This window comes from Salvelinus namaycush, chromosome 35 (genome assembly GCF_016432855.1).
Source record: "Salvelinus namaycush isolate Seneca chromosome 35, SaNama_1.0, whole genome shotgun sequence".
NCBI lineage: Eukaryota > Metazoa > Chordata > Actinopteri > Salmoniformes > Salmonidae > Salvelinus > Salvelinus namaycush.
The window spans coordinates 33,845,695-33,861,603 of record NC_052341.1 but is presented as its reverse complement, the minus strand read 5'-3'; the positions used below and the strand labels follow the sequence as shown (position 1 = coordinate 33,861,603).

General features: G+C 42.9%; 1 protein-coding gene and 1 pseudogene across 1 annotated transcript; one reads left to right on the top strand and one right to left on the bottom strand.

The window, feature by feature from the left end:
* The window catches only part of LOC120029702, a 35,147-nt pseudogene extending 32,865 nt beyond the window's left edge, over window positions 1-2,282 (top strand).
* Window positions 2,283-5,859: 3,577 nt separating this feature from the next.
* LOC120029700 (armadillo repeat-containing protein 7-like) lies at window positions 5,860-8,698 on the bottom strand. The gene is made up of 2 exons (XM_038974966.1): window positions 8,551-8,698; window positions 5,860-6,083 (listed from the first exon to the last, which is right to left on the bottom strand). Exons 1-2 carry the CDS (start codon window positions 8,696-8,698, stop codon window positions 5,860-5,862), a joined length of 372 nt encoding a protein of 123 aa, XP_038830894.1.
* Window positions 8,699-15,909: the final 7,211 nt, after the last annotated feature.

The following is a 15,909-nucleotide window of genomic DNA, read 5'->3' as shown; positions in this document are numbered from 1 at the left end:
ATCGGGAACATCTTTCTCCTGGCTGTCCGAGTGAATTTCTCACCGTCCACATCCCCAAACAGCTCCTGCAATGCTTCTTTGTTCACCAGTCATGACCCTACTCAGCCACTCCATCACTACTGGACTTACACCTGTGAGTTGAAAATTTCACCCTCAGAGGGATGGGCTCATGTGGCAGCAGATCAATCATCTAGCAAGCGCGTCAAAGGCTGTTACCGCTGCTGACTCTCCATTGGTCCAGATGCCAAAGTCTTTGTCGTCACTTCACTCAATTTACAAGTTGACCTAGTTAAAACGTGTCAATTTAAAACCAGTTATCAAGAAAAGGTTATCAGGAGGACTCACTCATGGATGTAAACAGTGACACCTCACTGAGCTCCCATGCCCTGGCCTGCTGACTCAGCTGGGCCCGGTGTGTGAACAGCATAGTTCCAGCGCTGACAGGGAACTCTCCACCAGACAGTGGGCACTGGCATACAGACATACTTTTCCATGCCCCCTCAGTCACCTTACCCGACTACCTCTGCAAATAACATCACTTTTGACAGGGTTGTAGATAGTCATGAATAGCGGTGTGGTGATACTGTATGTTTAATTGAGCTCTAACGGTGTGGTTTCTTTTTTGATTGACAGATGGCCCATGGAACTATGGAGAACAGCCCCGTGACATTCTGTGGCTTCCCATTAGACAACTTGGCGAGAAAGTCACACACTTGGATGCATTACCAATAACTTAGAGGTACGTCTCATCCACCTGAGTAATTTATGTGAATATGTTTGAATGTCTTCAACTTAAATATACTTCTTGGATAATAAAAGTTACAGTTTTATTGTCACGTGCACGAGTACAGTGAAATGCCTTTCTTCCAAGCTATGTCTATTAAGCATGTCTACACATGTACATGTCTTATGCACAAACATAGAACCGCTGCGCGCATGATTTTATTACCTTGTGGTAACTGATTGCAGGAGAGTCGCACCCTGTTGTTCTTACCACTGCTGTTTCTCAGGCTAAGGTAGTTGACCCTGGCTCTGGAGAGCTCAAGCCTCTTCAGGGGCTACTGGATGATGCTGGAGTACTGGGAAGACCGTTGCCAAGACAGATGAGTGCATCACCAAAGACCACTGGTTTAAGGCTGGGTGAGTGGACATGTCTGGTCCCAGACCCCTCCCAAACGCTAATGTCTCTCCTTTAACTAAAGTGTCACACGTGTCCTCCTTACACCAATATGCAGTGACTTTGCCAGTCTCGACAAGTATGGCTACTGAATCAAGGACATGATCATCCAAGGAGGGGAGAACATACACCCAGCTGAGATTGAGCAGTTCCTACACACCCACCCTAAAGTCCAGGAAACACAGGTTAATTCTGTATCTGTTTGTTTGTATTTGCTTGAACAGAAGCAGAGGGATAGTTTTATAGGGAAATGTTGTCCTTTTGTCAGTGGCTGTAGACTAAGGACAGCTAATGTTGTTTCTTTCTTGCTCTCTCTCTCAGGTGATAGGGATAAAGGGTGGGCGTATGGGAATGGAGGTGTGTGCCTGCATTAAGCTGACGGAGAGCCAGGATTGCAGTGCTGAGGACATCAAAGTTTACTGCAAGGGAAAGGTGAAAGATTTAAATAAAAAGGCCCAGAGACTTCCTCCCGTGGCTAAATACCCCAAAATGTAATGTTATTCTGTTTCTCTTCTTTCCCATATCAAATTGCTAATTTCAAGATCCCACACTGTGACATTTGTGAAGGGCTACCCACTCGTCGTTTCAGGAAAGGTAATCTCTTAAACCACACACTCTTGCTCAAAGCTCATTTTACACGCTCCATATGTTTCTACATAAAACAAGGGAGACACCGACCAAAGTTTGTTTTTGTTTACACAATTCTGAAGATATATTCAGGAGGTTTAAGTACAATCATCTTTGATGAGCCGTCGATTGCATTACCTCGCCCATTCCTCGTGGCCCTCAGTCTCTCTCGAGGGACACTTTAAAATCCTTTAGAAATGGAAAGCCATTTGAGTAGCCCAGCCCTGCATGTCTCTAGACAGGAGGGAAGTGAGATGAAGCACTCTGCACGCAGCAGTCCTGCTAAACCCATTCAGAGGGCGTCACGTTGGAAGGAGTCACGAACCACCACGACTGTCTGTTCGATCTAAGAACCCCCCCCCCCGACATTAAACGTGTATTTAATATAAAGAGTTATTCTCTTCTTTCTTTTTAATTCTTCTTTCAGATACAGAATAGTAGACTGCGTGAGCAGACAGAGAAGCTTCTGGCTCTGTGAAGGACTATGAAGGAATGGGAGAAAGTCTAAGGCTTCTACCTCAGATGCAGGTCCTATGTTTTTTGATTCACTCTGCCAAAGCACTTGCTGGAATCAAAGCCAAGCCATTGTGTTGAGCTCAAATGTACCAACATTTTTGCAGAACTCGTTGGACCAATGTTATGTTTTAGCAGGCACAGGTTAACAGGAAAGTGAGGCCATGTACAGCAAAGTGCCTTACACAGCACAGTCAGCTTAACACCGACGGCCAAATGATTTTGTTCTGTTTTTAGGACCAAACCTGATTATCTTGTGACAGCCTTGAAAACCACCTCATCAATCTGTGACTTACAGACTTACAAAAAGCTGCTTTTTACACCAAATAAAGGTTTTACACTTTTTAGTCAGGTGACCAAATCTCTAGGGACCAAGAGTTGAGAGTTGAAGGATCTCTACCTGCCTTTTTACAGTGCATTCGGAAAGTATTCAGACCCTTTCACTTTCTCGTAATGCTAATCTTATTCTAAAATTTATTAAAATCGTTTTTTTTCTCTCATCAATCTACACACAATACCCCATAATGACAAAGCAAAAACAGGTTTTTAGAAATGTTAGCAAATGTATAAAAAAAAACGTACATTTTTACATTTACATAGGTATTCAGACTCTCCACTCAGTACTTTGTCAAAGAACCATTGGCAGCGATTGCAGCCTCGAGTCTTATTGGGTATGACGCTACAAGCTTGGCACACCTGTATTTGGGGAGTTTCTCCCATTCTTCTCTGCAGATCCTCTCAAGCTCTGTCAGGTTGGATGGGGAGCATCGCTGCACAGCTATTTTCAGGTCTCTCCAGAGATGTTAGATCAGGCTCTGGCTGGGCCACTCAAGGACATTCATATACTTGTCCCGAAGCCACTCCTGCATTGTCTTGGCTGTGTGCTAAGGGTCGTTGTCCTGTTGGAAGGTGAATCTTCACCCCAGTCTGAGGTCTTGAGCTCTCTGGAGCAGGATTTCATCAAGGATTTCTCTTTGCTCCGTTCATCTTTCCCTCGATCCTGACTAGTCTCCCAGTCCCTGCCGCTGAAAAACATCCCCACAGCACTATGCTTCACTGTACGGATGGTATTGGCCAGGTGATGAGTTGTGCCTGGTTTTCTCCAGACATGACGCTTGGCATTCAGGCCAAAGGGTTCAATCTTGATTTCGTCAGACCAGAGAATCTTGTTTCTCATGGTCTGAGAGTCCTTTAGGTAACTTTTGGCAAACTCCAAGCGGGCTATCATGTGCCTTTTACTGAGGAGTGGCTCCCTTCTGGCCACCATTTAGGCTTCCTTCTACCATTCTACCATGGCTTCCTTCTACCAGTAAGGCCTGACTGGTGGAGTGCTACAAAGATGGTTGTCCTTCTGGAAGGTTCTCCCAACTCCACAGAGGAACTCTGGAGCTCTGTCAGAGTGACCATCAGGTCCTTGGTCACCTCCCTGACCAAGGCCCTTCTCCCCAATTGCTCAGTTTGGCCGGGCGGCCAGCCCTAGGAAGAATCTTGGTGGTTCCAAACCACTTCCATTTCAGAATAATGGAGGCCACTGTGTTCTTGGGGACCTTCAATGCTGCAGAAATGTTTGGTACTCTTCCCCAGATCTGTGCCTCGATTACAATCCTCTCTCTGAGGTCTACAGACAATTCCTTATACCTCAAGGCTTGTTTTTTTCTCTGACATGCACTGTCAACTGTGGGACCTTATTTTGAGAGGTGTGTGCCTTTCCAAATCATGTCCAATCAATTGAATTTACCACAGGTGGACTCCAATCAAGTTGTACAAACATCTCAAGGATGATCAATGGAAACAGGATGCACCTGAGCTCAATTTCGAGTCTCATAGCAAAGGGTCTGAATACTTTCTAAAAACCTGTTTTCACTTTGGCATTATGGGGTATTGTGTGTAGACTGAAGAGGATTTTTTTATTTAATCCATTTTAGAATAAGGCTGTAACATAACAAAATGTGGAAAAAGTGAAGGGATCTGAATAGTTTCTTAAAATAAAACATGTACTGAACCATTAAAAGTCGGGCGTAGGTGTGTCTGTTTTTATTGAAGGACAAACGTTTTTTGCTCTTCCATTGATCTCAGTGGAAGGTGGACGGCTGTTAAGCCTGTGGAACACCTCTCAAACACGCCCATAGAGGCATGCAGACATACAGCTGGTAAGGATTTCCTCTCAGGTTTATTTTTCCATGATACATATGCTCTGCACATGACACTTGTCTGAGCCAGGTCTGCAATTCTTCTGGATGAGAGACCCAGACCCGGCCCTGGAACAGATCAGAGGGCCAAAAAGATCACAGGTGCCTTCGAGGCCTGCTGAGGGTTAGTCAAATACTTGAAAATCAAATGGAAAATACATATGGGTATATCTCAGGAATGCATTGAGTTTTACAAATATTGAGATTTGTTTAACTGAATGCAGAGACTTTTCTTTGGGACCATATTGTATGTCAATACTGTATGTCATTGACCAGCATAGTACTGGATCACAGACATGACTGCTGGAGATTTTGGCCCAATATTGACCAGCTTTGGTGATATTGACTGCTCCAAAATATATTTTATGAACACTTTCGACTATGACCAGGCCAACAATATCTGTCATTCTCCACCACAACTGGGATGTGGAGCACCAGAACAGCCCAAACCACCCAGTCAGTATGACACTGCAGTATCTGTGATATTCAGACAACCCCCACATTCCAGAGGATCAGTAACAAAGCTATTCTTCAGAAGCTGTTTGGGATACATTGTGATTTGTAGATCTGTGCAGTGCCTTGCTTAGTCCAATCCCCTTGAACATTCTGAGCAAATCCAATCAAAGGGACATAATAGCTTATGTCATCTCTAAATCAGCAATGACTAACTGGGATGAAGTGAGTTGACTGAGTCAACTGAGTCTAAAGTCCAAGTTGTCAATAGCTGAGAGCAAAGCAAACCAGTGGTACTGTCTCCCTCGTGTGGCATTGAAGTGTAAAGCAATTTTAAGTCTTGGAAAGTATGTTTGTTACAAAGTCCTGCATCATCAGTCATTGTGCACACCTATGTGATTCTCTGTTCCTCTCATAAAGAGCATAATATAGTTTCAAATATCCAGGCCCCCCGAGTGGCGCTGCGGTCTAAGGCGCTGCATCGCAGTGCTTGAGGCATCACTACAGACCCGGGTTCTATCCCAGGCTTTGTCACAGTCGGTTGTGACCGGGAGACCAATGAGGCGACGCACAATTGGCTCAGCGTCATGCGGGATGTGGGGAGGGTTTGGCCGGCTGGGATTTCCTTGTCCCATTGGGCTCTAGTGACTCCTTGTGGCAGGCCAGGTGCCTGCAAGCTGACTTTGGTCGCCAGCTGGACGGTGTTTCCTCCGACACATTGGTGCGGCTGGCTTCCGGGTTAAGTGAGTTGTGTGTCAAGAAGCAGTGCGGCTTGGCAGGGTCGTGTTTCGGAGGACGCATGGCACTCGACCTTCGCCTCTTCCGAGTGGGAAGGGGAGTTGCAGCGATGGGACTGTAACTATGAATTGTATATCATGAAAAAGACATCTGATCTAGCTATCATGTCTCCAGACTAGCCTCGTCCTTAGGAAGTGCTGTAGGATAGTGCTGTGCTGTAGGATAGTGTCCCTGCATAGGTACCTCTGCCCTGGCCACCTGCTCCTTAGTGCAGCAGTCCTTGAGGAACACAGAGGCCAAGTTACGCAGGCGTGGGCTATGGGAGATGGAGAAGAACAGCATGCATTGTAGCAGTGCGGCGTTGGTGGTTTGGGAGCGTGAGGAAATAGAAATAAGGCAAATGTATCATCCTCCCTCATCTTAAACAGCACTGACCGCCACTGCTCTCCATCACTCAATAGGCCATGGTAAGGTTCATGTTGATAGCACAGTCTCCTCACGCCGGCTTAATAGACAACCTTTTTACCTAAGGGATGGCTTCCCTTTGTAGGATCTGGCCACTGTACTCCCGATCGGGTTACATAGACCCCTAGAAATACACAGAAGTATTGAGTGATGGAGAGCAGTGGCGGTCGGTGCTGTTTAAGATGAGGGAGGATGCTAAAAAAAATTATGAGCATGGCCTTATTTCTATTGCAGCATATTGGATTCAACCAGCTCAATGTAACATCGATAGGTTTCGGCTACTACATGATACTCAAATTTTCTCCATACCCATCATGAAGTTGCTACAACCTAGCATATGAATGAAAGTTTACAACATAGGTGCACAGGTCAAGATACATTTTTGTAATCAAGGTGACACACATTGACACATTCAATTCCGCCTTGCACACTCTCGCCTGCATCTAGCTGATCTAGCGTGTAATCATTAGTCCAACAGTTGCAAACGAGAGTTTTTATTGGACAAATTCAGGTATGTTTAGCCCCGTTTCGTTTGCTCCTGTTTAAGAAACATTTTTCAACAGAATCGACGAAAGGAATACACCCCTGATCACACGCAAACACAGTTCACTTTCATAGTAGCGAGATCGTTGTATAATTCCTTCTCGCATCTATGCGCTCTCCTCCCCTTTTGAACATCTGGACTAAGGTATGTAGATACATTTGAAGTCGGAAGTTTACATACACTTAGGTTGCAGTCAATAAAACTCATTTTTCAACCACTCCACAAATTTTCTGTCAACAAACTATAGTTTTGGCAAGTCGGTTAGGACATCTACTTTGTGCATGACAAGTCATTTTTCCAACAATTGTTTACAGACATATTATTTCACTTATAATTCACTGTATCACAATTCCAGTGGGTCAGATGTGTACATACACTAAGTTGACTGTGCCTTTAAACAGGTTGGAGAATTCCAGAAAAGGATGTCATGGCTTTAGAAGCTTCTGATAGGCTAATTGACATCATTTGAGTCAATTGGAGGTGTACCTGTGGATGTATTTCAAGGCCTACATTCAAACTCAGTGCCTCTTTGCTTGACATCATGGGAAAATCGGAAAGGAATCAGCCAAGACCTCAGAAAACAAACTTGTAGACCTCCACAAGTCTGGTTCATCCTTGGGAGCAATTTCCAAATGCCTGAAGGTACCACGTTGATCTGTACAAACAATAGTACGCAAGTATAAACACCATGGGACCATGCAGCCGTCATACCGCTCAGGAGGAGACACGTTCTGTATCCTAGAGATGAACGTACTTTGGTGTGAAAAGTGCAAATCAATCCCAGAACAACATCAAAGGAACTTGTGAAGATGCTGGAGGAAATAGGTACAAAAGTATCTATATCCACAGTAAAACGAGTCCTATATCGACATAACCTGAAAGGCCGCTCAGCAAGGAAGAAGCCACTGCTCCAAAACCGCCATAAAAAAGCCAGACTACGGTTTGCAACTGCACAAAGGTCGTACTTTCTGGAGAAATGTCCTCTTGTCTGATGAAACAAAAATAGAGCTGTTTGACCATAATGACCATCGTTATGTTTGGAGGAAAAAGGGGGAGGCTTGCAAGCCGAAGAACACCATCCCAACCGTGAAGCACGGGGGTGGCATCATCATGTTGTGGGGGTGCTTGCTGCAGGAGGGACTGGTGCACTTCACAAAATAGATGGCATCATGAAAATTATGTGGATATATTGAAGCAACATCTCAAGACATCAGTCAGGAAGTTATAGCTTGGTCGCAAATGGGTCTTCCAAATGGACAATGATCCCAAGCATACTTCCAAAGTTGTGGCAAAATGGCTTAAGGACAACAAAGTCAAGGTATTGGAGTGGCCATCACAAAGCCCTGACCTCAATCCCATAGAACATTTGCAGAGGGCAGAACTGAAAAAGTGTGTGCGAGCAAGGAGACCTACAAACCTGACTCAGTTACACCAGCTCTGTCAGGAGGAATGGGCTAAAATTCACCCAACTTATTGTGGGAAGCTTGTGGACAGCTATCCGAAACATTTGACCCAAGTTAAACAATTTAAAGGCAACGCTACCAAATACTAATTGAGTGTATGTAAACTTCTGACCCACTGGGAATGTGATGAAAGAAACAAAAGCTGAAATAAATCATTCTCTCAACTATTATTCTGACATTTCACATTCTTAAAACAAAGTGGTGATCCTAACTGACCTAAGACAGGGATTTTTTACTAGGATTAAATATCAGGAATTGTGAAAAACTGAGTTTAAATGTATTTGGCTAAGGTGTATGTAAACTTCCGACTTCAACTGTATGTATCATTTAAACATTCTCTCTATATATATCACAACAAGTGTCACTTGTGCCATACTCAGCCATTCTCATTCTCCTCTGTGAGCATGTCCAAGAAGAGTTCAGTCACCTGAAGGGTTCTCAGGTCCTCCAGATTCCTCGGATTGTAGGCAAAGTTGGCGAAGGTTGCCAACACATGCTCTTTCTTGTAGTTACACCAATATTTACACATTCTATTAACCACATGGCCGCCTGCATAACCAAGCTGGAAACGTACCGTCACTGTCTGTGTCCCGAAACTCAGTGAACCGATCAAATCTCGTCACAGAACGTCCTTTTCCCGACATCATGTGTTCGTCACAGGTACTATAAGTAAACGATTGACTCATTTATTTACAATGACGAACGTTCATTCTAGATAAATAAAACATAACTTTTTTTCATTTAGGTGTTGTTGCTGGATGCTTGGGATGCATTGGTCTGTCTTATAATTGTTTCCCTACCAGGACACGGTCCTGAAAGTGGCAATCAGCAGTAGAAACAATAACAAAGCTGACTCCCCGCCCCTGGTTCGGTGAAAAGATAAGGGATGGGGCTGGAGAAATGAAACCACTCTCAAATTCATAGTGCTATGGATGCAAGGACTGACCAACCATGATACACAAATTATAGTTTCAACCATGTTTTGAGGCTATAGTGTTTACATTTTCTTTGTTTACAAATGTTGGAGTAAAACAAGTGTACATTTTGGGGTTCTGATGAGGTACGACAGCTGAACTAAGCTCATGAGGCATTTATAAGTTATATTCTTCAAGAATCAATGGGTACAAATCATTCATTTGTAAGTCCATAAATGTATGTAGCAACTGCTGATTGCCCCTTTAATGTCACTGGTTCCACCAAAAATGCACATTTAGTTTTCTTTTGAGGAGGAGGATGTTACTGTGTTTTACTTTATTGGTGAATAGGTGGCAACTATATTCATGTGTATGCTTTATCATTTAAATAGTTTAAATAAACTATCACAAGATTAAATAGTTTTAACCAATGTATTTTGTAATGAAGGGGGCGTATCCGGATAAAGTCATTGTAAGTGCAGCTTTTGCATGCTTGGAGAGGTCCCTTTATTATACCTCAGTGGGGGAGGTTACTATAGATGTTGCCCATGTTTTTGTAAGATACTAGTGGAATGAGAACATTTTGCAAAATTTCGTGGCCAGTGGTTGTTGTCTACCATTAAACAACATCAACTGTCTGTCGTAAATAGGGTGACCACATTTATGATACCCAAATGCGGGACAACAGGATGATTTTGCTGAGGAGTATTTTTGAGCACTTGTTGGCTGCTTTTCTTTCACTCTGCGGTCCAACTCATCCCAAACCATCTCAATTGGGTTGAGATCAGGTGATTGTGGAGGCCAGGTCATCTGATGCAGCACTCCATCACTCTCCTTGGTCAAATAGCCCTTACACAGCCTGGAGGTGTGTTTTGGGTCATTGTCCTTTTGAATTTATTTTAATCACAGACAGTGTCACCAGCAAAGCACCCCCACACCATTGCACCTCCTCCTCCATGCTTCACGTTGGGAACCAAAAATGTTTATTTGGGCTGCAATCTGAGTTGCAGTTAACTTTTATGAAGTTATCGTCTGCAGCAGAGGTAACTCAGTGTCTTACTGTCCTGTGGCGGTCGTCATGAGAGCCAGATTGACTGACCTTCATGTCTTAAAGTAATGATGGACTGTCATTTCTCTTTGCTTATTTGAGCTTTTCTTGTCATAATATGGACTTGGTCTTTTACCAAATAGGGCTATTTTCTGTATACAACCCCTCCCATGTCACAACACAACTGATTGGCTCAAACGCATTAAGAAGGAAAGAAATTCCACAAATTAACTTTTAACAAGGCACACCTGTTAATTGAAATGCATTACAGGTGATAACCTCATGAAGCTGGTTGAGAGAATGCCGGAAGCTCTGGACTGGGAACCGGCTCTACACACTGTGTCGCCAGTGCGCCTTCACAGCCCAGTGCATCCTGTGCCAGCGCCCCGCACTTGCCGGGCTAAAGTGAGCATCCAGCCAGGACGCGTTGTGCCAGCTCTACGCTCCAGACCTCCAGTGCGCCTCCACAGCCCAGTATATCCTACGCCGGCCATACGTACTGTGTCTCCAGTGCGCCTCCACAGTCAGGAATATAAACACATTTTTGCACCAAATTTGAGAGAAATAATCATTTTGTGCATATGGAAAATGTCAGCGATTTTTATTAATTCTTTTTAATTTTTTAATTTTTTAAAAATTTAAATTATATTTTTTCAGCTCATGGAACATGGGACCAAAACTTTACGTGTTGCGTTTATACTTTTGTTATAAAACTATTTGTTTTGAGCTATTGTCTGTGTATATTTGATACATCTAATTGTATATGTTGTATGATATGGCACTATCACCATTTGGAGCACCAAGGCCTGTAAATAAATCTACACTGAACATGTCAACCTGCCTTGCCTGCTGCTGTCATGCCCTTATGACTACTACAAGATCCCTATTTTACAATTAATTAGGCTAATCAAAATGTGTTGTAGACAAAATAATGAAAAGGGCTGTCTGGTAGTAAATAGACAAAGACTTGTAGTTGAACAAGTTGTTGCATGTATATATATATTTTTGACTTGACTCGCTTTTAGAATGCACAGGACTCGAGTCTCGACCCGTTCTACTTGGGACTCAACTTGAGATTCAGATCTTGTGACTTGAGACTTGCTTGTGACTCAAATAATAGTGACTTGGTCCCACCTCTGTATCACAACCGGCCGTGATTGGGAATCCCATAGGGCGGCACACAATTGGCCCAGCGTCGTCCGGTGTAGGCCGTCATTGTAAATATTAATTTGTTCTTAACTGACTTGCCTAGTTAAATAAAGGTTCAATAAATTTTTTAAATAAAGCTCTGGATGGAGGCGCTTGCAGAGAAGAAGGCATGGAAGACAAAAGGACAATCTCCCTTTGGTGGGGGACTGGGGGTTGTACCATACAGGCCTTTTGTGGTGAGGGAATCTTCCAACAAACAAATGGACAGATGACTGTGAGCAAAAAGTAATGTCAAGAGCATCGTTATTGTGGAGGTTTTCAATGTGGAAAGTTCACCTAACTGAAGTGTTTCATGGCCCTCTAAATCATTGTCAAAGAAAGGTGTAACAGTATAACTTTTCACATCCGTTACAAAGGCAATAAGGTATTTGGGTTGTGGGTACAATTTAAAAAGTTTGCTGCTGGCTGCTGCAACATCACTACTCGACTTGTTAAATGAGCAAAGCATCATATTGTTTTGGACCCTTTTCCTTCGTATGATGATAAGTTACAGCTGTGAAGAAACCAACTGTAAACACAGGCAAAACATAATGTGCACCCAGAATGGATTATCTTCTCCTGTTAGTTCTACCCCACTGAGAGGGACTGTTTCAGAATGTGATTAAATGCCAATAATTGAAAGGGGATTTCTGTGTTGTTCACACCATTGGTATGTTATTTTCTTGCCAGCTATGTCAAAAGAACAGGGGACCTCAAATTGTTATTTAAGAGTCTAGACAAAATTATCATGATTCTACATGTTTCATGCATAGCTTCGAAACATGTAGAATCCTGAACATTTCGTCTCGACTCTTAAATAACCATTTGAGGTCCCCTGTTCTTTTGACAGTGGTTAAACTGGATTAGATGGACTACTTTTAAAATAGATTGGCTTAGATAATTGTCACTGCCAATGTATGCGATTGCTGGTTTCCTTTCTGTTTGAATGAACACATGATAATGTTGGAGGGAATTATTTAGTGTGATCCCTTCTACATATAAAATCATCTGAAACTACATCCTAATTTAGAAAGAAAACTATTTGGAATAGTTTTCGTGTAGTTTTATTTAATTTACAAGTACAAAGGTCATCCACCAGGTGGCAGTGTGGACTAAAGGTTCCGTGGAGTTTCTCATTCAGTCTTGTTCCTAGTCAAATCAAATCACATATTTGTCACATACACGTATTTTGCAGATTTTATTGCGGGTGTAGCGAAATGCTTTCGTCAGAACTGTTTTGACGGCAGAACAAATGTAACTGAACAGTCAGTGGGCAGAGTTTACACTCAACGGCGTTTTTTATTCTTACTCTTTCTCAATGCATCTTCCCTCGTTTCCTTGCACACTATCCTCACTTCCTCAAATCGCAATGGAGAAGGTCGAAGTGGGGTCCTTCGACCTTGCTCACTCCACAGTTAGCTTGAAATGGTGCTATCGAATTGGTTTGTACTTGTACGTTGTCAATCGGGCGGCCATGTGTGTTGGCGAGGCAGAGGACCCTGGTTCAAGCCATAGGGCAGCGCCTTTGAGGGCTTCCCCCATTTTAATGCCCCATTTTAATGTAGTCATAGCAAAGATGTTTAACCCAAGATAGACCAGAGCCTGACGTTTCCAACGAGAACTAATTAATCATAGCGGGTAGAACAAGCAATGTGGGCAGAGCGCGTTCTAGCATTTATTTGCACTCTGTGAAATGCGTGTGCAATTACTCATTTCGCCCGTGCACTCCTTCTAAACAATGGCAAAGAAACTTTGGCAAAGGGTAAAGTCTACTAAACGTAGTCCACTCTGTGTGTTACTGATTGTAGTTTTGGAAACAGAAAACTGTATGGAGATCAAATGTTTCATCGATGAGAAAATTGGCAGAATGTAGGCCAAAATCCATCTCGCCCCATTTCCTTCCACTGCCGGCCACTGGGCTTCCTATCATTACCATATTTGTTAACGAGTGGAAACGCCAACCGGATGCATCGCAGTTAGTGCATTAGATAAGAATTTAGACCCTTGACTTGTTCTACATTTGGTTACGTTACAGCCTTATTCTACAATGTATTAAAAAATATATAATAATTCTCATCAATCTACACACAATACCCCATAATGACAAAGCAAAAACAGGTTTTTAGACATTTTTGCAAATAAAAACATTTACTGAAATATCACATTTAAGTCTTCAGACACTTTACTCAGTACTTTGTTGAAGCACCTTTGGCAGCTATTACAGCCTCGTGTCTTCTTGGGTATGACACGACAACCTTGGCACACCTATACTTGGGGAGTTTCTCCCATTCTTCTCACCTCCCTGACCAAAGCCCTTCTCCTCTGATTGGTCAGTTTGGTCAGGCGGCCAGCTCTAGGAAGAGTCTTGGTGGTTCCAAACTTCTTCCATTTAAGAATGATGAGACACCCAAGTCATAGAGGGTTCTCTCTGCTACCGCACGGCAAGCGGTACCGATGCGCCAAGTCTGGAACCAACAGGACCCTGAGCAGCTTCTACCCCCAAGCTATACAACTGATAAATAGCTAGATAGTTACCCGGACTATCTACATTAGCCCTTTTTGCACTAACCTTTTTTGACTCATCACATACGCTGCTGCTACTGTTTATTATCTGTCACTTTATTTCTAGTTATATGTACACCTGCATATTGACTCAGTACTGGTACCCCTTGTATAGCCAAGTTATTGTTTCTCATTGTGTATCTATTATCAAATGTTTTGCTTTTCTATTAATTTCTCTATTTTTGGGAAGGAGCTGTAAGTAAGCATTTCACTGTTAGTCTACACCTGTTGTGACAAATACAACTTGATATCATACTAATTCGATTTTCGTTTACTATGTTACGTCTACCCCCGAGTCCGGGTTGTTCAGGCAGAGCTGCCCTCAAAACTAGGGCCAAATTATATCCAAACTGCACTAGACGGCCAACAGCGCGGGTATTAAACATAATTAAAAAGGCACATTTTCGGCTGTCTAGCGCAGATGCCCTATAGCGTGGATCGGATTCAAACCTGGCCTAGGTCAAAGGAAAACTCCAATATACAATCTGTATTTAGCTCGTCGTATGATGCTAGGGATGACATTTTTGTTATTTGGATTGTGGACTCCCTGAAGTTAGCTTTATATATTTTTATTTTCTCAACATTTGAAGACAACTGATCCCACATCATGACATATAACGAATAGACTGATGTATAATCAAAATGTTTATTTGAACCCATCATCCCATAAAAAGATCTGAAATAAATTAACAAAACTATGTACATTAAAACAAACATACAAACAGGAAATATTGCAATTGAATAAAACTGATCAAATAAATGTGAAAATACGAGGAAAATATTTGCACAGGATGAAGTGCTACTTACTTAAAATATAGGTTGCCAACACATACAGTGCATTAGGAAAGTATTCAGACCCCTTGACTTTTTCCAAATTGTTACGTTAGTCTATTCTAAAATTGATTTAAAAAAAAATGTAAGTCCTCAAAGCTACACACAATATCCCATAATGACAAAGCGAAAACAGGTTTTTAGATTTTTTTTGCAAAAGTATATAAAAAAAAATATTCAGACCCTTTGCTATGAGACTCAATTGAGCTCAGGTGCATCCTGTTTCCATTGATCATCCTTGAGATGTTTCTACAACTTGATTGGAGTCCACCTGTGGTAAATTCAATTGATTGAACATGATTTGGAAAGGCACAGACCTGTCTATATCAAGATCCCACAGTTGACAGTGCATGTCAGAGCAAAAACCAAGCCATGAGGTCGAAGGAATTTTCCGTAGAGCTCCGAGACAGGATTGTGTCGAGGCACAGATCTGGGGAAAGATAACAAAAAATGTCTGCAGCATTGAAGGTCCCCATGAACACAGTGGCCATCACTCTTAAATGGAAGAAGTTTGGAACCACCGAGACTTCCTAGGGCCTTGATCAGGGAGGTGACCAAGAACCTGATGGTCACTGTGACAGAGCTCCAGAGTTCCTATGTGGAGATGGTTGTCCTTCTGGAAGGTTCTCCCATCTCTGCAGCACTCCACGCATCAGGCCTTTATGGTAGAGTGGCCAGACAGAAGACACTCCTCAGTAAAAGGCACATGACAGCCCACTTGGTTTGCCAAAAGGCACCTAAAGGACTCTCAGACCATGATAAACAAGATTGTCTGGTCTGATGAAACCAAGATTGAACTCTTTGGCCTGAATGCCAAGCGTCATGTTTGGAGGAAACCTCGCACCATCCCTACGGTGAAGCATGTTGGTGGCAGCATCATGCTGTGAGGTTGTTTTTCAGCGGCAGGGACTGGGAGACTACTCAGGATCGAGGTAAAGATGAACGGAGTACAGAGAGATCCTTGATGAAAACCTGCTCCAGAGCACTCAGACTGGGGAGAAGGTTCACCTTCCAACAGGACAACCCTAAGCACCTAGCCAAGACATCACAGGAGTGACTTTGGGACAAGTCTCTGAATGTCCTTGAGTGGCCTAGCCAGAGCCCGGACTTGAACCTGATCTAACATCTCTGGAGAAACCTGAAAGTAACTGGGCAGCGACGTTCCCCATCCAACCTGACAGAGCTTGAGGATCTTGC